The sequence below is a fragment of the Vulpes vulpes genome, chromosome 9 (genome assembly GCF_048418805.1).
Source record: "Vulpes vulpes isolate BD-2025 chromosome 9, VulVul3, whole genome shotgun sequence".
In the NCBI taxonomy this organism is placed as follows: domain Eukaryota; kingdom Metazoa; phylum Chordata; class Mammalia; order Carnivora; family Canidae; genus Vulpes; species Vulpes vulpes.
In genome coordinates this window covers 47810197-47837748 of record NC_132788.1, presented here as the reverse complement: position 1 = coordinate 47837748, position 27552 = coordinate 47810197, and the positions used below count along the sequence as shown (strand labels likewise).

General features: G+C 39.7%; 1 protein-coding gene across 9 annotated transcripts in view; it reads left to right on the top strand.

Moving 5' to 3' along the window:
• Positions 1–27552, top strand: part of DCLK1 (doublecortin like kinase 1) — a 344423-nt gene that overhangs the window by 309706 nt on the left and 7165 nt on the right. For 5 of the 9 annotated variants that reach the window (XM_072720012.1, XM_072720011.1, XM_072720014.1 and 2 more), the window contains 2 exons: positions 10024–10137; positions 15598–15671. In XM_072720012.1, the coding sequence (XP_072576113.1) occupies positions 10024–10137; positions 15598–15671 (188 nt within the window). The remainder of the gene's footprint in view (positions 1–10023; positions 10138–15597; positions 15672–27552) is intronic. The other 4 variants (XM_072720009.1, XM_072720008.1, XM_072720010.1 and 1 more) reach the window with 1 other exon arrangement.

Genomic DNA, 27552 nt, shown 5'->3' with positions numbered 1-27552 from the left:
TACCTTCTGACTGGGGAGGTGCATGCACATGGATGCTACCCTCTGCCCCCCATCCTGCATTCTGAATACATCAATAAGAGCAGATTTTCTGAGTCAGTACTGCTTTTGCGTTATTCCTACCAAAAATACAGTTGACCCAAGGGTCTCCACATAAGGCTTGAGGTACTCTGGCACAGGACTTCTCAATCTTGAATATGCTCACAAGTCACCTGAGGATCTTAATAAAATGCAGATTTTAATGCAGTAGATGTGAGGCTCTGAATTTCTAAAAGTTCCCAGATGCTGCTGCTGCTACTTGAGTACTAGAGTCTCATGATACATGATACATGTTTATGAATGTTGAATATGAATGTGCATAGATATACAGCGAAGGTTTGTTTAAATATTTTCATAGAGTAGAGCTTCCCCATTGGTGTACAGATATGTAAAGACATTAATACCCTCAGCCAGGGTAGTCAGGCAGGGCAGCTAGAGTCTGGGAGTGATCATCTCCAGCCTCAAAACTTTTTCATTTACCCCAGGTTGCTAAACAAAAACTATCCTTTTCTAGGAAGTGAGAAAAGTTAGGAAACATCTCATGTAAGCCTAATAATCAGTGTGTAAGATAGGCAGAGTGGGTATTATTATACCCATTTTACAGATGCAGAGACTGAGGCTATGGCAAGTGACTTGCCCGAAGTAGCAAAGTTTATCATGGAGCCAAAATTTGCAGCTAGGTATCCTCTCTCCAAGTCCATTTGCTTTAAATTCCTATGCACCACAGTATATCTACCTGTCCTTTGTTATATGTGAAAGCACCACGAATATTACAAACGAATGCATGTATATATCATATCGTTATAATGACTGTTCATACAAGTTAGCAATGTCTCCAAAGTAACTTACCTAGGTCATGGCACCTTTCCCTTAGATATGCTGGGAGGAAGAGGCACAGACCAGCTGCATGCAGCCTTTATTGGTGGCAGCAGTTGGTTCTGATTGATCTACATGCTGCTTAAAAGCCCATGATCTACAAATTGTCAAACTGCATGGTAGCACTAGAATCAGTGAGATTATGACCACATAGAATAAGCCAGAAAATCTGAGTTTGAAACATGGCCTTTGAAGGCTCACAAAGAGCCATAAAGGAAAGAGATTGCATAGGTTGCAAATAGCCATTTTAGATTTTTAAAATCTTGACTGCCTGCCAAGTCCACCCTCTGGAAGCTCTGATACAACCAGTCACAGGACAGTGGGGGAAGGGCTACTCCAGCTAGACTCTGTGTAGGAACAGGGGTCCTATACAGGATATATACTAGAAGAGGAGATCAGAGCTCCATCCTGAAGGAGGCTGGAAAGGAGATGTCCAGCAGAGCCAGCTCCAGCAGGATATGCATATTAGTTTTAAGATAACTTTGTGGATGTGAGCAAGTTTGTCTATATATTTGAGGGGACTGTAATGCGATTGAAAACAGCCTTAACCTGATTCCAAACCAAATAACCCTATATCCATATATATCCCAACTCTGTGGGATAAAGAAACAAAATTAGGAAGGTTTTGGCTTTTACTTTTGAAAAACTAGGTTGCTCCTAGGATCCTCCTTAGAAGGCATGTACATGTATCAGCAGTAACTTTCTGCCTTCTCAACCTGCTTTGTACACATTTTTACACATGGTCCCGCTTTTCTGGTAATTAGGCTCCACCACTCCCTCTAAAACATGGACTTCTGCTGTCATTTTAGTTTTCCCTCTCAGATTCCCTAAAGACATTTCCTAAAAGCAGGGATAAACACTTAAGGAATTATCTAGGAGATTTAAAACTAAAATATACCCTTTATATAATTCTAATGGATCTTAGATTCTAAGGGAAAAAATATTGATGTATATTGATGTTAGCAGAAACTTAAAAAAAAAAACCAAAAAACCCAAAATGTATGAAATGATTGCTTAACTTTTGAAATTTTATTTATGTAGTAACTAAATCAGAAAAATGATTACTGTCTCAAAAACATAAATGAAAAACCACACATAAGTTTTCACAGCCAGCATTTAGTATTTGTCAAGGTCTCCAAGTGCAACGAATGAACAACCAACCAATCAAAATAAATAAATTAGGCATTTAAACGGAAGTCCATTTAACAAGACATTTTGCATTTGGCGATCAAATTATCTGATCACTGCTGAGGACTCTACCTAAGGGGGAAAGAGGTAATAATAATTATCTGAGCCCTGAGGAAGTCATCAGAGAGCATTTCCTGACTCTCATTTGTCCTAATTTTGTCTGTTGCTCATATAGTGACCTTTTCAACTTGGTGCCCTTGGAATTGAAAAGGGAGTCTCTTATGAAACATAGAGTGGAACAATAGAATCAGAAAACCTAGTCAACAAAAATCACTTGTTTTAACCTTACTCCAGACACATTTTTTCATTCATTCTGGGTGGGAATCCCACCGTGCTCCTTAGTGTTCTGGGCCTCTGCTCTGTTATCGAAAGAGTCATGAGCAAGGTGTCTCAGTGGATTGCTCTAGCAAACCAGATGGACAAAAGCAGCATCAGTGTGCAGCCAGGTGTCTAGCAGAGGAATGTGGGCTTCCAGAAGGAGCATCAACTCACCCTCCCGTTGTAACCTTGGGACAGTCATTTCACTCCTTTGAACCTGTTTTTGTGTCTGTGAACTAAAGATAATAGAATCAGCCTCTTGAGTTGTAATGAGGATGGAGAAAGGAATATATATTTGAAGGGTCTGAGAGGATAGTCTTTAAGCACAAGTACTGTGTAGGTACTTGATAGATATGTGGAGAGTTTGGGTCTGAGACAGGCAACGACTCTGTCATCTGTTGCTATGTGCTGATGAAATATAAACTTTGATGGATGTTGGTGTATAAGAAGTTTGATTAAGAAGGAAAACCTTCTCATCTCCCGAAAAATTCCATTAGTGTATCCCCAGCTCCATATAGATAGTGTGTGCATTATCTGCTCTGTTGTCTTCTTTAGTATCACACCTGTTACCTCTACCATGGCTGCAGGATACCAACAGGAATTGTTTTGGCTTAAGTTGATATACCTTAGTACTCATCTGGTGGAGAACCACAGAATTTAGGCACATAGGAGGCTGAAAAAGGCATTAATACATCTTGATCATTCCAGACATTGGGGAGAAGGTGGAGTCACTTTCCCCCAAACAACACTTTGTTAATAGGAAAGATAGGTTAGTGGTAAACATAATTGACATAAATGTAATTGACATAGCACCCAAAATTCTTAAATAGGGTTAAATATCACCATTATAATATCCCAAAAGTATTGCTATTATTATATTTTTATTTTCAAACTGTTGACCTACTTTATCCCATGTTATTCACCTGATACTAGGGTAAAGGTCCATCTGAATGCTACAATTCTATCAGTTTATGTTTTACTTCCAGTTATTTTTCTGATTTTATTGATGAGGAAACTGAGCCTTAGAGAAGTCTCTAGCATAAAGCTCAATGGAGTTTCTAGAACAAGGTCTTATGCCTGGATTATGTCCCTAGAGATTCCGATTTAATTGGTCTACACTAGCATCTAGGCAGGCATCATGAATTTTAAAAGGTCCCAGGTGATTAGAGTGTGAAACCAAGATTGAGAACCTCTGTCCTGGTGGGAAGGATTGGTTTAAATAAGTCAAATGTAGGGTAGCCCGGGTGGCTCAGCGGTTTGGCGCTGCCTTCGGCCCAGGGCGTGATCCTGGAGACCTGGGATCGAGTCCCACGTCGGGTTCCCTGCATGGAGCCCGCTTCTCCCTCTGCCTGTGTCTCTGCCTCTCTCTCTCTCTCTCTCTCTCTCCCCTCTCTCTGTCTCTCATGAATAAATAAATAAAAATCTTAAAAAAAAAAATAAGTCAAATGTAGGTAGTCAGCCAATTCAAGACTTCCTATCACCTCCCTAGCCTTTAAATTTTATTTCATTTATCTTGCCAATCTACTCTTTTTAAGGAGAGGCTACTAAAATAAATAAATAAGTAAATAAGTAAATAAATAATAAATAAATATTACTAAGCCAAGATATTCAAAAAGAATAAAGAAAAAGAGAAGACAAAATAAGAGCCTGGATAATCTACCAAGATATTCCATGCTAACAAAAAGCGGCTCTTGGGGCACCTGGGTGGCTCAGCCAGTTAAGCATCTGCCTTCCGCTCAGGTCATGATCCAGGGTCCTGGGATCAAACCCCACATTGGGCTCCTTGCTCAGCAGGGAGGCTGCTTCTCCTGCCTTCTGCTCCCCCTGCTTATGCTCTCTCTCTCTCTCTCTGTCAAATAAATAAACAAAATCTTTTTTAAAAAAATAAAAATAAAAAAGCAGTTCTCCCTGCACAAAACTTTATATGCATTTATCTTGTGCTGTCAGAATTTGTTAGAAATTAAGAGAATCCTCAGTGATACTGTAATAATAAACAAAACACCTATTTATATTCATAAATTATAAATGATGAAATGGAATTCCATTTTCTATTTGGGCACCTTACCCTCTCCTTTCTCCAAGCTAGAGCTTAATTTACTTCACATTTTCTCCTCCAGTACAGTGCGAATTGTAGACATAGAGGATGCATAGGCCCAAGCTGAACAGAGTCAAAGGTGCTGGGTGCCATACAGCTGGAGATGGTTAACAAGAGTCAAAAGGCCAAACCCTGGGGTACAAAATGGAGCTGCTATTGAAGAGTGCTCTAATGTACTTGAGAGATTTTTTAAAACTAAATCAGGATATTCTGATAGTAAACTGCTCAAGACTGTCATACTTCTCATAAATTCACATATTATTATTAATAATAGAGTCGGATAATGAATTGACTGAAAACCAGATCCATGAGTCAAAAACAAAAATCCATGAGGGGAGGAGGAGGCATGACCCCTGGAATGGTTTCCCTGAGGAAAGACGGGAATTCACTCCCCTGAGTGACTTCACATCCAAGCCTTCACATCCCTCCCCACAGCTGCTCCCCAACATCCGCTGGAGAAATGGAGACCAGGAGGCTAGATCTCTTACAGACAGCTGTGAGAGTTCATTTTCCATTTTGCAAACTAATTTTCTTCTTGTCAGTTGCAATGCTCTGCCAAGTGGTGGATGGGAATTTCTAAATCAAAAACCACTAACCTCAAACCACAACCAGCCCATGTCAAACTTCAGAAACTACTCCCAGAAACTACATACCAGAACGTATGGTAATAATACTATAACTATTTGTAACATACTGCCAGGTTTGTCACGTTTAGAAAACTCATAGCACATTTTTGGCAATCTATTCAGAATAATGGTGATAAAGATGTATATATAAAAATGTATGTTTTTAATGGCCCTATTTATTTTATTGATGCAAGACAGTAAGTTAGCTAAATCTCCATCATCAATCTGTATGCCTCAGGTACAGATTAGGTCCCTGCAAAACCAATTGTTTGTCTTTTAATCCAATTATGCTCAAAGCCTTCAAAATTTATATAGAAATTCTGCAGACTTTTAGTTGCTGTGAGGTGTGTGTGTGTGTGTGTGTGTGTGTGTGTACATGTGTGCGCATGCATGCAGACACTCACATGCACACCCTCTCTACCTTCTCTGAGACACCTTATTTCATTTGGGGAAAAAAAACTGAAATGTTTTAAGATTTATGAAGTCAGAAACGTCTCTGACACCTTGTGCAGGTTGTTTCAGGACTTTCATTGCTTCAACATGAACTAATAACCCAAGGGAAGCTGAAACCTTCGCTAGAATTTAAAGTTGGAAGCTTGAACCCTCAGGACCCAACATCTAAAAGAGTTGCTAAGAGTCTTGACAGGAGATCAGGACCAGGACAGAGCAGGGAAATAATAATCAAGTCCCTTCTGAGGGTGGTGAGAAAGCAAACTTATCTCAGAAATTGGCAGGAGGAAGAAAAGTCAGAAAAAGGAAAGTTCTGGCTTAGATGGAACCCCTGCTGGGGAATTGAGGAGATGGCAGGATGGGTGCAGCCCGAGATTAATCGCCCTCAGTAAGTCAGGAAGAACTGCTCCTATGGAATCCTTACTATTTGTTCTATATCTGCACCAAGCCTGTTCAACATTGCCTGTATGGATCATAGGACCCCGCCGTGACCCAGTGCAGCTTCACGTCCTCCAGTGTCAGCCAGGCCCTCTGCTGCTGCCTCTTCTACACAGGATTCCAGAGCTGTAGTAGGTCACATTGCCACATCCTAGATGAATAGACAACCAGTCTCGTCTTGACATAAAAGTCAACCACATTTCCCTGGACCCCTGAAGTGCTCAGGATCCTTTTACTGCCCTCTATACAAATGCTCCCCATGCTCCACTGAGGCCTGCATGGATATTCTCTGGTTTTTTTCAGCCCCTAATTCAATCCTTCTTTCTCCTTACCATTGTCCCACCTTTATCATGAGAGAGAGGATTCATGGAATCCTATGATTTAACCCGAGGGAGCCCTTTTGTAACTGATGCCATGCTAATGAATGCCCTGGATGGATGCAGGGTGGTGCTGTGGAAAGAATACTTTCAGACCTGGTTCAGTCCCCGTCTGACTCAACCACTTTCTAGCTGTGTGACTTTGAGCAAGTTACTCAGCCTTGCTGAGTCTCAGGTTGCTCATCCTCAAAATGGTCCTAGTAATGCATAACATAGAGGATAATCTGAGGATTAAGGGGCTCGTATATGTAAGTCACTCGCTGAGAGCCACATAGCAGTTAATACTTGGGTCATCTTTCTTTCCCTGCCTTTCTCTTTTATCTTTGCTCCCCTCTACCCTCAAACTCCTCGGGCCTCACCCTTTCTTTCCTTACTTCATCTTGCCCCGGGTGAACCTGCACCTCCCCAGGGTGAACTGCCTCATTTCCCTTCCATCCCTGCCCTTCACTCTGATTAGCTCCAGTCTTGTGTCTTCCAGCTCTTCCTTTTCAGCAGCTTCTGATCCTGAGACTACAGATACGCCCAAGATGTTTTTGTCCTAAAGAGAAAACCCTTCCTTCAACCTACTTCCCAGTTTTGTTTTTCTAATTTGTTTATAAGCTAAAACTCAAACAAATCACTTTGCCTGTGCTAGCCTAGAACTCTATTACGACATAATTACACATATATGTATAATCTTGGGGGTGAGGCCCAATGGGGAAACCCCTGTATTAGGCTGCTTTTCCCTCAGGCAGAGCTCCAATCTGTGTCAGATACATGACACTAATACCTGGAAGACTCTCGGTAAATGCACGTTTCATCCCTCAAATGTTCAAATGCTCTCAGAACTCTAACTCAGATTCCAGAGGCCTATTGTTTCGTCCACCATTAAAAAAGTGGTTCACATATACCACTGAATCCACCCTTGTGTTTAAAGTTCCAGATTGCATAATTCTAATTCTTTCTGAGTGAGGGTAGTCTTCCACCCTTCCTACCCTTACACCCCTCTTATTAAAAAGTATTGGTTTTATTCCAAGTGGAGACTAAGGTTTCTATCTCTGGTCCTTTGTGGCCAGTTTTTTCCTGTTTTTCTCAGTGTTCTCCATCATTATTCTCCCACATACTCTTAACTATAGATAAACTGGTTAACTCATTGTTTGGCAAACAGGCCTTGAGGTTCCCCACTTGTTCATATCCGTACACCAAAACATCCATTCCCTCCGCTCTTAAGCATCAGTTGCTCCTCATCATTGAAGAAAGACCAGGCTAGATTCCATCTTATTCATGAAGTCTGCTGTGTTCACAACTGAAGATATGTCCTGTCCTCTGAACTCCTTCCATGTTTCTAGCTGAGCCATGAAGTTACATGCCTTATGACAGCTCTTTCTTATCTTGTTGATCTGCTTTATTATTTGATATTGTGTGCATACTTTGTCTCTCAATTAGCCTACAAGGTTCTTGTGGGCAGGGACCTTTTTTCTCTTACCCCTGCCATCCTCGACATAGCCCGGGACAGAGTAAGTACTTCATATGTCCCTGTGTATGTCCCTTCCCCAAGTATGATCCCACTGATAACCTAACTTACTTACTCTTTCTTTCTCTCTTTCTTTCTTTCTTTCTTTCTTTTTCTTTCTTTCTTTCTTTCTTTCTTTCTTTCTTTCTTTCTTTCTTTCTTTCTTCTTTCTTTCTCTTTCTTTCTCTCTTAGATTTATTTACTCATGAGAGACAGAGAGAGGGGCAGAGCATAGGCAGAAAGAAAAGCAGGCTTCCTGCAGAAAGCCTGATGTGGGTCTGGATCCTACGACTCCGGGATCAGGCCCTGAGCTGAAGGCAGATGCTCAACCACTGAGCCACTCAGGCGTCCCATCCTTCACTTTATTTCTGAGTCTTTTTAGAATGCAGATTTTTAAGAAGTTTTTGAATTCTCTCTGCAATCACTGGAAAGCATCCTTCCTCCAGATTTGATTTCAGATGTGACTTAATAAGCATAATAGTGGATTCTTCTAGTCATTAATAAGTCAGTCCAAGAATATCGCAAATTGATATTTGTGTGAGCAGGGTGCTGAACCAAGTGCTTATATTAAGGATTACAGAAAATGTGGAAGATGTGGTGCCAAAGGCAAGAGTTCAGAGTAGATAATATATTATGTATATAATATATAGATATAGATATGTTATATCTATGTCTGTCTCTGTATATATAAAACTCTAAACTCTCTCTATGAATTCACATATATAAGCTATATATGTATATATATATAGAATCACCCAACACCAAAAAGAATGTAAATAGTGCAGATATATATATATGTATAAAATGAAAAAGTATTAAGAGTTTACAGAAGAACCATTATAATGAATTACACTTAGTAGAGGAAAAATGTTTTGGAACAGGTGATTTAGACCCATGTTTTGAAGAACAAGAGAGGCCACAGGCTGTAAGAGCAAAGCCCATGCCTAGTTTTGCTCGCCATCTTTCCCCATCTCTTGATATAGTACCTGGTCCACTATAAACATGCAGTCAATAGTGACTGAATAAATGAATAGCCAAATGCTGAAAGAAGGAAAGCCTAGATTATGTAAAAGAGTAAGCATGTAATGCGAGGGAAGTAGCAATTTATTTTCCTGTGTGGAGCCAAGAAATAACATGCAAAATGATGGAAAGGAAAGAGAGAAGGAAAATGATGAATGGCGTTGAAGTCTTGCCAGGAATTTGGGTTTTAACAGATAGTAACAAACACTTTATTACCCCTTCATTCATTTATTCCACAAACATGTATTAAGCATCTACCGTGTGCCAAAGCACTGTGCTGAGGGTTCTGTAGTGAACAAAATGTACTCTCTGTCTTCATGGATTGGGCAGCCTTTTCAACATGAGCTAGTAAGTGGTGGCACATAGTTACGGCTCTGGTTATTGTTATCCTAACGGTATTTAGCAAAGGGGAGCAGCCTGACTAGCTTCCATCATAGACAACTCCCGCAGAGAGCAGAAGCATTCGTTAAAATAAGCCTCAGTATGTCAGAATCACAGATGACTTGAAGGCAGTAAGGAGGATTTAAAACTTAAGGAAGAACTTTTTGCCTGGAAGGTTGTCTGGGATTATAGAATGGTCAATTGAGTAACAGTGGAACCAGACAGAGTTTATTTACGGGCCCTCGCATGACTCCAGGACTGTCAGATTCCTCGTTCTGGGGTCTGAATGATGGGCTAAGAGGATAAAACTCTTGGCTCAGAAAAAAAAAAGAAGAAGAAGATGATGTTTATGATTTTTTTTTTTTTTTTTTTTGGTTTTTCAGATTTAACTTGCCCTTTGACATATGTCCCTAGAGCCGTGGCTGAGATCAATTTTATTAGAAACCAAAACCAGAAATAAAAACTTTTATTTAGGAACAGAACTCTGGGGGTCAGATGATACAGCAAATTAATTTAAGGGCAGATGTGGAAACGAATGAGACCTCAGAGCAATACTTTCAACAACAATGTTTAATGAGAAGACATTGGTTACTTTATTTCTGAAATCTTAGGAGTTCTAAGATCACCACTTGTAACTAGATCTTGGCTTCATTTTCCATTTATCTCATTTTTTTCTTTTTCTCCTTTTTTTCATTTCTTTTCTTTTCTTTCTTTTTTCTTTTCTAGGATGACGGCCTCCCAGAAAATGAACATCAGCTGTCAGTAGCTGGAAAGATAAAGAAGCATTTCAACACAGGCCCCAAGCCGAATAGCACAGCAGCCGGAGTTTCTGTCATAGCAGTAAGCATCTGAAATATCCACCTATAACTTTTTAAAAGCAATCCACCTAAGAGACAGGCATTACTCAGGAGATTCCACCCAGAGACAGCAGAATGGGTCATTTCTTTAGACAGCTCAACCATCTAATGCACTGGGGGAGGTTTGGGGCTTATATGTATTATGTGTTTTTGCTGAACATTTCCCTAGGAATCGCATCATTATCCAACACCTCCAGGGTGTCTTGCAGTATATATTAATTTCATGATTTATTTTTTAAAGCAGTAAACCTCCCCCACAGTGGACTCTGTGCCAATGCAAACTTTGGGGCTCTGAGAAAAAGAGTTCATAGTGTCCTTTTGCCAAGGCCTGGAAGGAGAGGGAAGCTAGAGAGACAACACCGCAGAGAGAGATTGGAACACTATAGATCTTTGTACAAGACCCATATGAAAGCCAAAACATAGCAGAAGGCTTGCACAGTAAGATTTTCAGCGAAATTGAGTTGCTGTGAACACCCAAAGAAATAATGGTGTCTTGCTCCTTAGAAATTCCTGTTTTTAAAGTTGAAAGTCTTTTTCCATTTACCATTTTATTGATGTGGCTGCACAAGGATTTTTTTTCTGTTCTATACATGCAGACATACACTATATGCAATTTGATAGCAGCTCTAGGCAAAGATTAAATTGGGCAGAGAAATAATGAAACCTCATACTTCCTGGTGTCATATTCTAGAGTAAATATATTCAAGTCCCTGATTACTTGAGTTTTTAATAATTTCCTCTTTTTTCAGAGTATGTAAATTTTAACAGCATATTCAATGTGGAATCGCTTGAGCTGTTTTTCTTTTCTCAAGAAAGAACTTAGACACTGCAGTATCGAATTTTAAAAAGTATATATGCTGCGAAACAGTACCTTATGCTCATGAGCAATACTGAATGTTTCACCACTTCTTCGGGTGTTTTATTCTCTTTTCCTTTTTTTTTTTTTTTTTCTTTTTTTGGTTGTACTAGAGCTCCAGATAAATGAAAGACAAATAAGTGACATATTTGATACAATCCATCCCAGATCTGGGTTACTAACTATTTGATATGAGCTTCCAGAATTTGCAGGTGGCACAAATGTATATACACTTTCTTGTACTGTTTGCATTTCATGTTTTTTGACTGAACCCTTTCAACATGAGTTATGAGTGAATAACTGGCTCATGAGCCCACTCACGGTGTTGAATAGAATGTAGACTCTTTCAGATGCTACTCAGTGCTGCTGAGGGTTTTAAACTGCCAGTTGTTCTTTTTGCCCTCTCTCTTTAGTTTGTTCTAAGGAAATGCAGTGTAGAAGTACATTGTCCATGTCTTTATAGATGTCAGTGTTCTTTGTTATCAGCTAATATTCAGCCAGTAATTTTTTGGAATTAACAATCTTATGGTGATTCTCAGCTAAACCTGACCTTCTCTACTCTGTTTTCATCATTCATTCAAGATATGTCTATTCCAAAACGTTCAGTTCCACAATTTTCTTTTGGAATGGACTGCCAGCACGCTTTTCCATGAAAAAGACTGCTTTCCTGCTTCTGCTGAGGGCTTACAGCTGCTAGAAAGGGTGCTTTTCCACCTTTGTCATTTTGTTTTTATTTTCGTTATTCTTGGTCTTTTATTTTAATTGGTCTTTGGTTAAGTTTGCCTTGGTTGCTCAATAATGGTTTGTTCACAGTATTCTGGGAGTCTTATAATGATTAAGGGCAAGAACTTCAGGACAATTTTTTCCAATGGATAGACAACACAGATTTGAGAAGAAATCCTACTTTAATCGAACTGGGATAAGTTTCAAAACCTAATCCATCTGAGTTTATTAAAACTTTATCTAAGTAGATCTCAGAAAACCCCAACTAGTATTTGAAGATCAAGGTCTACCGATTTTTCCCCACTGAATATCATGATTGGACTATCCTGAATACAATTCCATGTTGGTTTCTCGGTTCATCACTAACATGTTTCCATGGAAACTGTACAAACTAGCAATATACTTATAAATTGTGAAATGGACTGTGTATGGCTGAGTTACACATTAGTTGTGTGCTTATTGAGTCTTCTTTATTCACTACAAAGATAAAGAAAAATATCAAATTAACCCAGACTCAAAATAATTAACTATTTGGAAAAATATCTGGAAAAGTGTCTGTCCACTCTAAAGCACAATTCACATTAGTATCGCCAGTATTTCAAGCATTAAAGAGAGCGCAACTATAAATTTCAAGGGTTGTATCAGGAGAATCTGGCCTGCCATGATTACGCATTTATGCACCCTCTCCAGAATGCTTTTCTCTCATAAATATGCACACCCTCCATTAGAACCTGGGAGAGGTCACCAGTGGCAGGACGGGGCTGGAGATTAAAAGTTAGCCAGTTTGGCTGCCTTCATGACTAACTTTCAGAATAGCGTTGGATAAGTCAATTTATACTCCACACCAGTTTTCTCATTTTTAAAGGCCAGAGACTAAGTCTCAGGGGACTATCACAAGAGGAGGGAGCCCTGGCATTAAATGATTAAATGATTACATGACAGTTGACCCTTGAGCAACACCAGCTTGAACTGCACGGGTCCACTTAGATGTGGATTTTTTTAAAATAAATACATACAAGACTGGAGTGTATTTTCTCTTATGATTTTCTTAATGACATGTTCTTTTCTCCAGTGTGCTTTATTTATACAGTATGTAATACTTATCCAAAATATGTGTTAATCGATTGTTTATGTTATCAATAAGGCTTCCTCCAGCTAGCAGTAGGCTCTCAGTAGTTCAATTTGGCAGGAGTCAAAGTTATACATGGATTTTCGACTGTGCTGGAGGTCAGCATTCCTAACCCTCTCATTGTTCCAGAGCCAACTGTATTCCAAGTCAAATGAAGGTTTTCCTGCAAAAGAATGATATTCTGCTGTGAGAGAGAATATAAGCAGTAGGTAGAAAGAATTTCCTTTATAGATGGTACATTCTGTAAACACCATTTGACAATTTAATAATGCAATATAATTATTAATTCACCTTCATGAAAAATTCCTTTATAATTAATATAATTTTGTAATGGCTTGTATTGATGTAGAAAAAACTGACTGCAGCATAAATTTCATTCAAACAATTTTTTCCCATGGGCATGCATGCTCTCCCCAGAGGCTGTAAAATAATGCACTGTATTTTAAACTGCCTCTATATTTCCAACTGATTGGTTGGAAATTATATATACCCTTTAAAATGAAAAATTCTACTATTAAGACTGTTGTGTTAATCAGCTTGTATTTTTCAGGAAATCAACAATTAAATCATTAGCCTATAGCTGGCACTTCTCCTTCCTTAGTTAGAAACCTAACTACCCACTGGAGATCAGCAATGCTTAGAAAGGAATTCATGGCACTTCTTTCCTAGAGTGACAGAGGAAATAGAGCATACTGTCATAACAAGCAGGATCTCGTCACAGAAGTAATATGTGACATGAGCGTCTCTTAGCCTGCGCTCACGGTTCTGAAGCTCAGTGTTCTTTGTTTCTGTTGTCATTTTTTCCTTCTCTGCTTTCCACGCCCTACATCATTAAGACCAAAGAAAGGACAAATGATAACTTTGTATTAAGGTTGCAAGAGGTCCTCCAGTTGGCCAGGAGAGTAATTACCAGTAGGAGGCTCACCAGGATCATCCAGCCCTTCTAAAAGGAGAAAGGGTGTTCTGACACTGAGGTCAGGCAACATGATTAGGTGGGAGCCCACTGCTGTCCTTGTAACTGCAACACTGCCTCTCAGAAAGACTCCATTGTCCCTTTACTACCTTTTGCAGTAGTTGGGGGATAAACGCGCGTGTGCGTGCGTGCGCGCGCGCACACACACACACACACACACACACAGGCAAAACAGAACAGAGAAAGGGAAACAAAAGGTTATTAAAATGCAATTTATAGACATAAAATGGAATTAGAGATGACATTTTAACGGTGGACTTCTTGGGAGCTGAGGGAGGGAGGGAGGCGTTATTAGATTTGCTCAGCTTGATGAAGAACCGATGACTAAGATGTCAGTTCCAATTTATTTTTCCTCATTTAATTCTGTTTATTATTTTAACTGATAATTTTCCTAATGCTTTAAAGTTCTTCTTTTGCATTTTGCTCATGCAAATAGAGCACTTTAGTCTAATTGAACAAATCCATACTAATCAGTGTGCAAATAACTGTGATTCTGGGAAGCTGAGTTGTACCTGAAAGCCAGTAGCACTAGCACATACATCCCCGTGTGTCCTGTTATGGGACACTTTGCCTGTAGATGGCAACAGAGGACTAGTTACTAAGTAGCCAACTCCAAGGACTGAAACAGAAGCGTGGGACTTCATACAACTCCCTAACAGCAAGGATACTTGGATTTTTTTTTCCCCCTAAATGAAACGAAATGCACTTTTTTTTTCCCTTTAGGATTAAAATCTCACATTGCTGTTCCTTGAACACTAGGATAGCCTAGTTTGTAATCAGAACACCAAATCCTCCAAACAGTTTTTAGTTTGAATGCCTGGTTCGCCGGCATGTATTTGCAATGCCTTTGTGAATTCAGAAGTAGGAACTGTCAGCAGGGCACCAGTACCACACTTGAAAGCACTCATGAGCGTCTCTCTAAAGAAAAGCGTGCAAGTTGCATCCTTTCATGGGCGGAATGGAGGGAGTGGGCATATAGCATGATTACTGTTTTCCAATTTGGGGACTGAATCTTTCATTCCTAGGTAGCCAAAGGCTAACATCTTATTCCAGGATGAACAACTTTGAGAACTTACCCTGTCTTCTATTTATTGTACCTTTTGTTAATCATAAGCAGTTAACTGTACATATGTATTTTTAATATACAGTGAAAACTCTTTCCTTTTATTTTCTATATTTTCAGGGAGAAAACTGTTTTATATCTTTTTAGTTCAGAAATGTAATTAAGATTCACCTTTAAGAGTAGCTCTGCTTTTGAAGATTAACTCTTAAAGAAAGAAATCCAAACTGCTGTGACTTGTGAGGGTTCTTTTCATCTTTTATTTCATATTTATGAAGCCCTCAAATTTAAGCCTGATGGGATAGGATGGGGAGGAGGGAGTCCAATCTGCTTTCTCTTAGGTGGCTAAAACTGATTTCAGTACTTTATTTAATTGTAAAGCATTTTCCATTCTATGGCATATGAAGAGGTGTTTATATCTTTTGAAATTGAGAGGACATTATTAAATGTGCATTCAAAACCTTGTCTGACAAATTAGATCTATTCTAACAAATTGGCCTCCGAGATATTCATGAGGGATTAGTGTCTTTTCTTGCCTTTTTATTTTCAATGTGCAGATTTAGGATATTAGCTAGTCACCCTACAGAAGAGGCATCGTAACTATATCTCAATATATAGTCAATGAAGAACAGCTTGGTCTGGAGTCGTAATTCTCTAGCACAATGTCGATCCACTGAGTTGCCCCCATTTCTCTCTGCTCAGCTGGACCACGGGTTTACCATCAAGAGATCAGGGTCTTTGGACTACTACCAACAACCAGGAATGTATTGGATAAGGTATGAGATGGTGCAGCTCAACAGTCAGTGTTTCCATGGCAACGTGCTGGCAGTCTCCATTAACCAGTTCCTTCAGTGGATAAACATGCTTTTGATTTGTTATCCAGTCCATATGCTGCTTTATCAGTTTCATTTTAATCTTGATTGAGATGCCACACCCCCTCATTCCTTTTTTTCACCCATTATTCACACTGACATTTGCCAGCTTTCTTTCCATTGCACATGCTCAGTATCAATTTTCCTTACAGTTAAAAGGACAGTATATTTAGCATTAATGCCAAAGCCTTTTCCTGATGTTGCTAATTAAAACAATGATTTCTGGTGCTCTTCTGTCCCTTAACAAATGGAAGAACAATAGTGCCTTCACGTACGTTCTATAGAAGTATATACTGTCATTTTAAAGTCATCAAGCCCAACCTTGACCTTACTAGATGGATGAAACAATGCATTTACACGTTAGCAATAGAAGCTCCTCCAAGTACAATGAGCTATAGAATGCATTGTGTGTGTTGGTAAGCTTGTGTTTTCAAATTCTCCACCTTTTTGTTTTGTTTTGTTTTCGTTTTATTGTTACCTCCCTCCCCCCTGGAAATCCCTTTATGTACTAGCTATTGCATGAATTTATTTTACAGTATTTTGTAACTGTCAGATTACTTAGCTGGCTTATCTGCAGAAGCAAAAGGGACTGTGTATGGGAGGTATCGATTTTTTTTTAACTGGGTTAAGAATTCTATCCAATCATTTTTCTATTCTAGTCAACTGCCCTGGCATTTTCTTCAAGGGGCATTGTTTGTGTCTCTTAAAGTTATCCACAGGCAGGATGGTTTTTGATGATTTGAAAAATTTACTCTGAGAAGTCCCAGGGAACTTTTCTCCTCCACGTTAATGTTTCTGAAATGATCTCCTGGTAAAGCTCCACATCTTCGTGTTTGCACAGAAAAATTTCATTGGTTTTGATATTTGTTTCCCCCAAATGATGAAGCCTCACTGCAGTTATGTGGTGGCTACCTGATTTTTTTTCATGGATTGGCCTACTAAATTTTACAAAAAGAGAAGTATATATATATATATATATATGTGTGTGTGTGTGTGTGTGTATATATATATATGTATACATATACATATATGTAATACATAATTTTAACCCCCAATTAATTATTCCTAATTTTTTATTTCTATACTCAAAACAAAGGACTTAAGGAAGCAGTAAAGGGCACACTTTGACAAATTATTCAGTATATTAAAATCATGATAATTTCCAAGTCTATTTAAAGCCAGAAAACTTCTAAACTTAAGTGAAATGTTTTACAATCAGTTTTACACAGAAGCCTGTTTGTATCTTCTAGACTGATAAGCATGCAGGTGGTGCAACAGAACCTTTTTATTTACTTAAGTAAATTAACTTTATAAGCATAACAAGACCTTTGCTTTATTTTTAACCATTTTGGAGGAGGGATCAATCGCGATTTGCCTTTATGCAGACTCTTCTTTTTGGCTTTTTAATGTAAGAAATGGTCCATCCGTCTTTTACTTTGCACTGAAAGATAATCTGCATTCAGAAGGGTGCAGCTATCACGAATGCACGTCTCAATGAATTCTCACGAATGGAACACGCCCCTGTAAGGAGCCCACAGATCAGATCGGGCACAGAACATTTCTAGCACCTCCAGAGATCCCCTCCCCACCTCAGGGCCCTTCCAGGAGGGTCACATAGGCCCAAGGGTAAACCCTGACCTGGACTCTATCAACGTTAATTAGCTTTGCCTGGTTTTGTACTTTATATAAATCGAATCACACCATGCTCCGCCCTTTTTTTTGTTGTTGTTATTGTATGCCTCCTAACCTCAGGCATAGTAGTCAAATATATACGAGTAAAATTGATACACAACTAAAAATATGCATCAAATATGTCTAATTACAGTTGTGCATATTCGTTTAACAAAAATTGCACATAAATTAAATCTGATTTCAAAAAGAGAGCTGCAGACAATTACATTGCTAAATTTGTGGGATTAAGGATGGGAGCAAAATGCCAAGTAAACACAATAATTAATAAACGTAGCCAAGTATAAAAAGGCCATTTGACTAAAATCCTAGTGATGGTTCCCATCAGCAGACAAAATGACAAGTTCCTGAATAATGGGCAGGAGCAGATGGGAGATAATCTCTTTTTTCTTCCACACATAAACTGCTCTGTTTTCCAGCTGGGGGCAGTAACAACAATGTTTATAGTTAATGTTGTAGTAAACAGCACACCCAGTACGTAAAGTTAAATTGGAGAACGGATGCTAAAAACTCATCGGCATATATGCTTAATTAGGAAGTTTTATAATGCCATTTAGCCTCAGAACGAACACACTCTCCTCCCTGATTGCAAATGCTTGCCTTTTATCTCCACGGAAGTGGGAGCATTTGTCTAACTGTGGTGGCAGCCAACTTCCAACATAAACAATCATTACAGGCAAATATCCCCGATCCCAATTGTTGTGTTTACAAGTGCTCATGGCTGTTTTCACTACTCTGAGCAGAACACTTGAGAGTCGTGGTTGCTTTTTGTAAAGCAGCTCACTTCAGCCATAGGCTGGAAAAAGCATCTCTTCTGGGTGCCCAGAATTGTCATGTCCCTCTTTAATAAGCTTTATGGTGTTGGTGGAGAAATGGTGGGGGCCCATTTCCCTCTTTCTCCTTCATTCTCTTGCCTCTTAACAGAGAGTTCCTCTCAGGCTGTAGCTAGGGGAGTAGCCTCCTGCTTGGCTTATTATTCCAGGAGACCTGGCTCCTGTCACTTTGAGTCCAGAGGGGACACTCCCCCAGGAGTGAGCTGCCTGGGCCATTCCACTCCCTCCTGGCTTTACTGTGAGCCACTGGAACGCACTTACATCCCATTACATTCTCCCCCCGCTGAAGATGCATCCTTATCCAAAGGGGATGTGGTCACACATATCCTGTGCCTCTCCCAAGTGAAGCTTTCCCTGTGGCAGGTGCTATGGCACACGGAGAAGAATCCTGCATCTTCTGTACACAGAATGAGGCAACAGGCAGAATGGAGTAACCCAATTAAATAAAACAAATATCACAAGACAGAAGCTAAAAATGCTAAATAAGATAAAATGCGGAGATGAGCCAGGACAAAAGAGTGGTTGAGTTCCCAGGCATGATGGGATTAAAATGTGCATATTGGATTCAAGCACCATCCTGAAACAGTGAGTAATGAGGCAGAGCGGTGGCAGTCGTGCGCAATCTTTGCAAGGCTATTAAATGTTGTCATGCTCGGCTATGATAAAAGGAATGGGGTCAGTTAAATGCTTCTGGCTTGGTGCGGGTTTGAAAGGAGAGTTCCCATGAAAGCCAGAGAGGAACCCCAGCATGGTGTCAGAAGGGCTCCCAGGCCAGCCCCAGCCAGCAGCCAAATGTCTACAGCAAGTTCCATGCATTGCAGGTTGTTTCACTGCAAGTTGCCTTGGCCTTGCTCTGCCATTGAGAAAGCTCTCCCTGATGAGTGTCAGAGCACTGCCAGAAGGACGAGCAGATGCCTCTGTTCCAGCAAGGTATTAACCACCCTTGTCCACGCCAGCCCTGAGACTCCCTCTGTAACAAGAGTTGAACACATAGGAAAGGTGTAGATTTAACTTCAAAACCACCCAAACGGTGATTACAGAGAAAAAGGTCAGGGAAGTAGGAAGTTTGGTTTTGCAACCATGATGTTAAAAAGTGAAGCCCAGAGACTCAAAAGATGGGCAATACCCGGCACGGTAGTTCCACAGATGGTATTAAGAGAAGTACGGAAAGAATGAAGCATCTGGGTTATTTCACCAAGTCAGACAGGTTGCTTACTGTTGGGGATTTTGTTCCTCCTTATTTTCAGACACCCCTTAAGAGAGGATGCCAACCATATCTATCTTTTAAAAATACAACATACTTGTTATTGAAGTGAGAAGTTGCCATGGCATTCCAAGACTTACTGATGGGGTATAAATGGAAGTGAGATTTTATACTTCTCCCCCACCCTCAGTGATTCAATATTGTTTAAAAAATTTAGTGATATTACATTTATTTTTGACCTTGCTTCAGAATCTCTTTTCCTCTTTTTGATTTTAAAAAAAATCTGCACTCTTCTCCGTATTTATTCCTGCCATACTTTAACTCCAGATGCTCTCAGTGATGTTCACTGATATGATATAGATTTTATTTGGTGCAAGCATGTAGGAAAGAATTGTCGTGAGGAACTTAATCATAACTATTGGCACACTGTTACTCTATTAAGAAAGAGCATAAGTCGATCTGCTGAAGTCAGACAATTCTCAAATTCATGTCAGCCACATGACACTTGTAGAAAGCAAAAAGTCTTGAAAATTGAGATGAAATGAACTTGGTTAAAGATTGGCACCATAGCATGTGGGAAGTTTGTGATTTTGCTGTCGGGAAGCCCTGGTTTGGGATCCAGCCTGTTGTACTTCCTGCAATGTGACCTTAGGCAAGTTACATGTTTTTCTCTGATTTTCAATTTCCCCATCTATAAACACTAGGAGAGTATTACCAACCTCCCAAATATGTGGTGAGGATTAAATGAACTGCCTATGCCAAAGTGCCTTCACAGACCCCAGCCCAGAGAAAGAACTCAGAAAAGACTGCTTGACTCACAGGCTCTCCTTCACTTCCAAGAGAAAATCATCCACTCCACACAGCAGACAGATTTTCCTGAGAAAACTGATCTCACTGCAGATCAAAGCATTTGTTATTGAACTTGAACATAAACAGGAGTTCATCCCCATCAGAGCATCTTTTTTGATGCTCTGATGGGAATAAACCCCTGAGTAGTTTATATGTTGTATTATTTATGAGCATTTGTGGCATTAAAGTTTACTTAAGGTAGTATATTACCAAATATCCTAGTGAAGTGTAAGTTTTGAATGCTACCCTGTAGGGCAGAGATTGGCAAACCACAGTCAAAGGGTCAAGTCTAGCCCATTGTCTATTTCTGTAAAGAAAGTTTTCTTGGAACACATTCATGTATAAATTGCCTATTGTTGTTTTTGCCAGACAGTGGCAGAGTTGAGTAGTTGGGTCAAAGAATCCTGTGGCCTGCAAAGGCTAAAACATTAACTATTTGGCCTTCCAAGGAAAAGTTTTTCGACTCCTATTCTCAGGAGAAATGTTTCCAAAATAAAAGGTACCATCTTGTTAAAATCTGTATCTCTACCATCTACTGGAATGCCTGGCACATAGTAGGCCTTCAATAAATATTTGTTAAATTAATGCATAAATTATTAAACTGAATAATCAGGGAACCCTTAATATAGAGGAACCTTAATTTTGAGGATAAAAGTGTTTTTGAAGGATTTGGAGTAAATTAAAGTTTGGACAATCAAATTACACATGAGATGCTCTAGAATAGCATTCCATTTATAGCAATCCAAGAGTAAGTCTCTAAAGCTAAAAAGTTATTTTTTGTAAAAAAAAAAAAAAAAAAAAGGAATTACCCCTAACTTAACCTGCTTAGTAAATTCTAAATTTTCGTAGATTTTCATAAGATTAATTATGGCTGTGGTTGTGCTTTAGGTTACTAGTATGATGAAGGAAAAACAAGACGGTAGCTCAGTTTAGCTTCTATTGTAAGGAAACTAGGGTCTGTAGAGCAGAGGAAGCACATGAATTTTGTCCTCTAGAAGCCTAAGCTCAGCAAGTGGCTATGATTTTAACCCTCTGGTGGGAGGCCATCAGAAACCCATTGTAGACAGCAAAGACAATTTGGGATTCCATTAGGAATGGAGCAGCAGGAAGAGCCTGTGTATGTAGAAGTGATGGAAAAGCATGGGAGCAGCTCTGCCCCCGGGAGGTAAGGAAAGCATTTAGGAGAGTCACACCTAGAAAGTAGCTTAGAAGGCTACTAGGTTTCATTCCATGAGACATTCTTTTTGCCATTTTAACAATCTTAACTTCAGGGAAATACCATGTCATAGATCCAGATATGTGGTGCAGTTCCTGGCACGACCCCAAAAGGATATTAAAGCAAAACAAAACAATTCGTAATAAGTATGACAGTAAGCCAAATAAAATGAGGAGGATGGATATCTCAATCGATTTGCCAGTTTAATTTTACTAGCAGACAAAATATTTCCAGAGTGGCAAGCAAATCGTAACTCAGTCCCTACAGAGTGAGGGCAAGCAAGGGAAAGGGTTCCTGAGATTAATGCCCAACAGCTGCATCCTCAGTTCAGTCTCCTTGGTGGTATGAATAATGGATGGGCTAAAAAGCAAAATGCACAATAATGTTCTTTTATTAATGAAATGAAGACTACTTGTGATGGCTAGCAATAAATTAAGAAAAGCAAAAACGGAAAAGCAGTCAACGTTTGCCTCTGAAAAATGCAGTTACTTAAATCCAATAATTACTGCCATGACAGAAAACATTGCCTCACAACTTAAATGAGGTGCATCTCTTGCAAGTCCTGCACGTATACTGCAGAACAGAATTATTTTTGATCCATAGACTGCAAGGCCTATTGTTGGCTAGGAGATAAACATAACCCCATTAGAGTAGATTAATGGTGATATTAAGCATATTCATAGTGTATCTTAGGTGCAAGTTTCCCTAGGGATCACGCACTGTACCTCCCCTTCAGTCTATGGACCATGAAACTGGGGCTCAGCGTGCTGAAGAAACATATCCAAGGATACATAATCAGCTGAGCTAGGACAAAAAACTAGTTCTCCTGGTTAACCCCTACTGCTGCTTCCAAGGGGGTTGAGCGGAAGCCACCAAGCAAGACAAATATTGCAGACATGTGGGTGCTGCACACTAGGAGAAACAAAGCTGAAGTTCTAGTTCATTCTTGATGCATTCCTTACTTTCCTTCCTCATCTTGTATTTTCCCTTCAACATCGCATAGATAGGCCAGTTGGGTATGTCCTCCATATTTATGCTGATTTCCAGATGTAAGGTCAGAAATAAAGACTTAAAATATCTGAGTGCTCTTTGGAGGATAGTATCATTTCATTGTAATAGAAGAGGCCACTGATGGAATTCATTAGATGTCTCTATTGTTGGACTGTGTTTCCTCAGTAGGACACAAGAATTCAGCAAGGAAAGAGAACAATGTGCTATTCCATAATTTTAAAAAGGCATTGCTGTAAAACTACTGATAATTTATCTCCCCCCATCAAAAAGCATCCCAAACATCATTTTTCCTCTACAGTGCTGCATTACAAATTTAAATTCTGCACCCTTTCAACCATTTCTGAAAGTCTGCATTCCTCTTTATCAATTACCCAAATTCCCAGTATCAAGAAAATAGGGTCTCTTCTTCCTAATGCCTATCTTCATAAGGGAAAGTCGTCCCAGGCAAGCATTGTCTTTCATTCATGCATGCCTGGTATTACAGCAAGCTCCGAAACCTGATGGTAATTAATTTCTCTAAGATTTCCAACTACTGTGCGTGCACCCAGCTGAGTTGCCAGGTAACTGGCATTATTTTAACAATCCTCAGTTTTTACACTTGATCCAGCAGCTCCTATGGACACTGTGATTCCCAAGGGCTTACAGTCTGAGATAGGGACATACAGAGTTTCTTCTGTGTGAGACAGGCTTATATTAGTTTCTCCTTATCATTTTCTTTGGTCAATTATTTGTACTGTATACCAGGATCCCTCCCCCAGTACACTATTATTTAACTGTAACTAAGTACACAGGAGAGCTGTCATTACTGGGTACATATTTTAAGTAACTAGATTAGAGCTTCATCTTTGGTTACTGCTGGTCAACTCCAGAATCTCAAGAGATTTCTTGCTCACCTCTAACCTGTGGTAATTAGCACCAAAATGTGATAATGCAGGCTTCAGATTCTCTTACAAGTTCTTAACGAAGTGATAACTTACCGAGGAAACACTTGGGAATTTGATTGCAAGTTCATTCATATTGGTTCTAACAAACCTACAAACCATGTGCAAAAGAACTAATAAAATAATAAATCTGTTAGGATTTATTACCTTATCTAAGGATAAGTCTTAAATTTTAATGGAACATAAAGGCTATACTTGAGGATGACTTTCCCTTATGAAGATAGGCATTAGGAAGAAGAGACCCTATTTTCTTGATACTGGGAATTTGGGTAATTGATAAAGAGGAATGCAGACTTTCAGAAATGGTTGAAAGGGTACAGAATTTAAATTTGTAATGCAGCACTGTAGAGGAAAAATGATGTTTGGGATGCTTTTTGATGGGGGGAAATAAATTATCAGTTGAATTACATATAGTTTTACAGCAATGCCTTTTTAAAATTATGGAATAGCACATTGTTCTCTTTCCTTGCTGAATTCTTCTGTCCTGAATTACAAGTGGGGAATACAGAATTCAAGTGTAAAATTGAAAATGTACATACTTTAGAGGCAAGTTCATTTTATAGCCACAATTAAAATTCTAAAAAAATATGATATGAGAGTGCTTCCTGTGCTGAGAATTTCACAATAAATGGTTGTTGAATAGATAAGTATATGAGTTTAAGGACTATTAATGTGATGTAACCATTTGGTCACATATCCTTAAATATTGACTTGTGATACCTTTAAGTTCTTACTCTTTTGTATTATTCAATTGGTTTGGGTTATTCAGAAAGTACACAATCATCTGAAATGGTTTAATTCTATATTAATTAAGAAATATTTAATATGTCTCTAATATGTGTGACATAGTCTGCTAGGCATTCTGGAAAATGCAAAGAAGTTTCAGTTTCTACCATTGAGGAGCTCTCATGGTATTTGGGACATATGTATAGACAGATAATTAGGAAGCAAATGTGCAAAAAGTGCCAAAAGTTTGGTTAAGACAATACTTGCCTGAGGAATTTAGAAAGAGAAAGTGTGATGCAGGAGGTGAAATTTGATCAAACCTTGGAACGTAGATAAGTTTGAGTGGACAGGAAGAAAGTATTTCAGGGCAGCCCCCGTGGCGCAGCAATTTAGCGCCGCCTGCAGCCCAGGGCATGATCCTGGGGACCCTGAATCGAGTCCCACGTCAGGCTCTCTGTATGATGCCTGCTTCTCCCTCTGCCTGGGTCTTTGCCCCTTTCTCTCTCGCTCTGTCTCTATGAATAAATAAAAATAAAATCTTAAAAAAAAAAGTATTTCAGATAAGTGAGCACCTTGAGCCAAGATGTAGGGCAAGAATGAAGTGTACTCAGACATATCAGTTAGGACTTTTTTGATTGTAGGCAACAAACACCCAAACCAAACTGGCTTAAGCAAAAAGGAAATTTATTATGTCATCTAATCTGAAAGGTTCCAGGGTTGGGTCTGCCTTCAGTGACGGATCGATTCAGCACTCAGTCATGGCCTGGTTTCCTTCCATCCCTCTACTCTGCCTCCCTATGTTGGCCTTAGTCTGGAGCTGCATATGGTACCAGGATATGGGAAGTAACTCCAAACCTACCATTCTTCCAAAATCGGGATTCATTATAAATATGAAGTCCTTGTGAAAATCTCCTTGTGTCCTGTTAATTGGGTTGGATGCCCATCCTGAACCCATCATGGATATTGAGGAATGCAGTAAGCTCACACTTGCTTCTGGGTCATAAGCCCATCCTTGCCCCACTCTCAAAGATGAGAATATGGTCATCCTGACAGGAACCACATAGTACAGGAGTGGGGCATGTCCAAAGGAAAACTGAGGTATGGTTAACTGTAAACAGAGTGAATGGATGCTGTGTAAGAAAATCAAGTGTCTGCTAATGGAGAATAAGTCTACAGGTCATTTTGAGTAATTACAGGAACTAGACACTGGAAGTTTTTCCCCTTAAGCATGTTGTGAATGTTAGGACAAGGAGTTGGCCTTATAAGGAATGGTAAATAAATTGGACCTGTGGATAATTGACCTGTCAGCTGTGTGCAGGATGGATTGGGGGTTGGGTGCTCAAGAGGGAGATAACGTGACCTCTGTTGTACTTTCCCATATTTCAAAAGCTGCAATGTTTGCAGAGTATCTGTTGTGTGCTTGTGAACTATGGAGAATACAGAGAGGATGCCCAAGACTTGATCTTGCCCTTCAAAGAGTCTACAGGGTGGCAGAGAAGACAATGAATTGGAGGCAGTTGTGGTGTAGGCAGGGTGCACAGTGATAGCAAGACTAGGCTTCATGGAACACAGAGAAGGAAGACATTCTTAAAATGAACCATAGTATGGAGCTGGAAGCCAAGTGAGCAGGAACCCAGGGAAGAGAGGTCTATAGACAGTGACACCCTCTGGAACATCTTTGAGAGCAAGTCAGTTGGAGACCCAATCATTAGTTGTGTGGCCTTTGAGAATCTGGGTAGGTAGGAAACTGCCTCTCTGTTATCAGATAGGCCTCTCCTGGAGTTTACAGACTCAGAATGGGATTGTACTGGCAGTGGAGCCTGGCTTGCTGTCTCTGAAAGAGAGGGGTTCTCTGGCCATCAGCCTGGGAAAGCCCTGGTCTTTGGGCATTTGGTGTTGCCTGTGGTCAGTGTCTTCTCTCCAGCTCACTCTGGTTGGGAACAACAGAGTGAGCTACTGGTATATGGTGACTCCATTTTATTCTATTTCAATAGACTTCAGAATAAATGGGAAGAAATTGCTTGGGCCTTCTGCAGGAGGAGAACTGAGTTCCCTTCCTACTTAGCAGTGCAATTCAAGCAAGTCTCGGCACATGCCTGGGCCTCAGTCTCCCTGCCATTCAGGCCAGTCTCTGCACATGCCTGGGCCTCAGTTTCCCTGCTTGTAAAGGCAAAGCCTTGGTCAAAGAATGCCTTAAAAATTCTCTCTGCCTATAAATCCTACAGAAACAACCATCACACCCTTATTCCATGACGTGTGATCATGACATGATCTATTTCCAAAAATAACTGAAGTTACTGGTTAGTGGCACAACTGAAAGCACTGGAGCATTTGAGCACCAGGGTTCATCCACAAAGGGGGCAAATATTTAGAAGTTGCTAACTAGAGAAAGTGGCAGGAGTGGTGAGAACTGACCGGTCAAAGGGCAAGGGCAAGTGTTGTCCAGAGAGAAGTAAGTAAGGGAGAGAATGTGGTTGCCCTTTTAAGGATCTGTTGAAATGAAAGTGAAAATAAGGGGAATGGAACCATCCAAGCCTGGGCTCAACATTGAGTGCCACCAGCCCCTGCATAAACCAGCTTGCAGTATTTATAGAGACAGGGCCCATTTCAGTGGCTGCAGCCAAGAGCATGACTTGCAGTAATTGAGTAGATTATGGGGAGACAGTAAATATGGAGAAGGCGCCAAGGGGAGGAAGAAAGAAGGGAAAGTGCTTTAAGTTCTGATGCGAGCTTTGTTTTGCATGTTTTCCTCTGACCTGCAGCTCCTTAATTTTAAAACTGTATCTTACATCCAATGATAAAGGGAAAAAAACAAACAAACAAACACCTTCCATTTCTGAGCATTTCAGCCATTTAAAAAGCATTTGCACATCCTTTTTTACCTAGAGCAACTCTAGGACAGCAGGAAGGGGTTATTACTATTCCTTATTTAACTAGGAGCTTAGTAAATAGTTCACACAGCCAGTGATGGACAGAGCAGTCAGAATTCCTGACTACAATCCCAGTGTGCTTTTCTTCCCCACCCTAGAAAGCCTCAGTCCATGGTTCAATATTTAGTCCAATGCCAATGACTTTTTCTTTCTCAAGAAGGTAGAAATAGAAATATTTTTTATGACCAAGAGGAGAGTTTATATTACTCTTGGATTAAATACAGAATGGTTTTTTATGTAAGTCAGACTAAATAGACGCCTGTTTTTTTACAAACATTCAACTTTACACAAACAGAACATTTTCAGTTTGCTTTGAAAGCAAAATACCATGTGTCGTAACTCTACAGTGTTTTAAATAAAGTTAGGAATTTGGGTTTATAACGCTG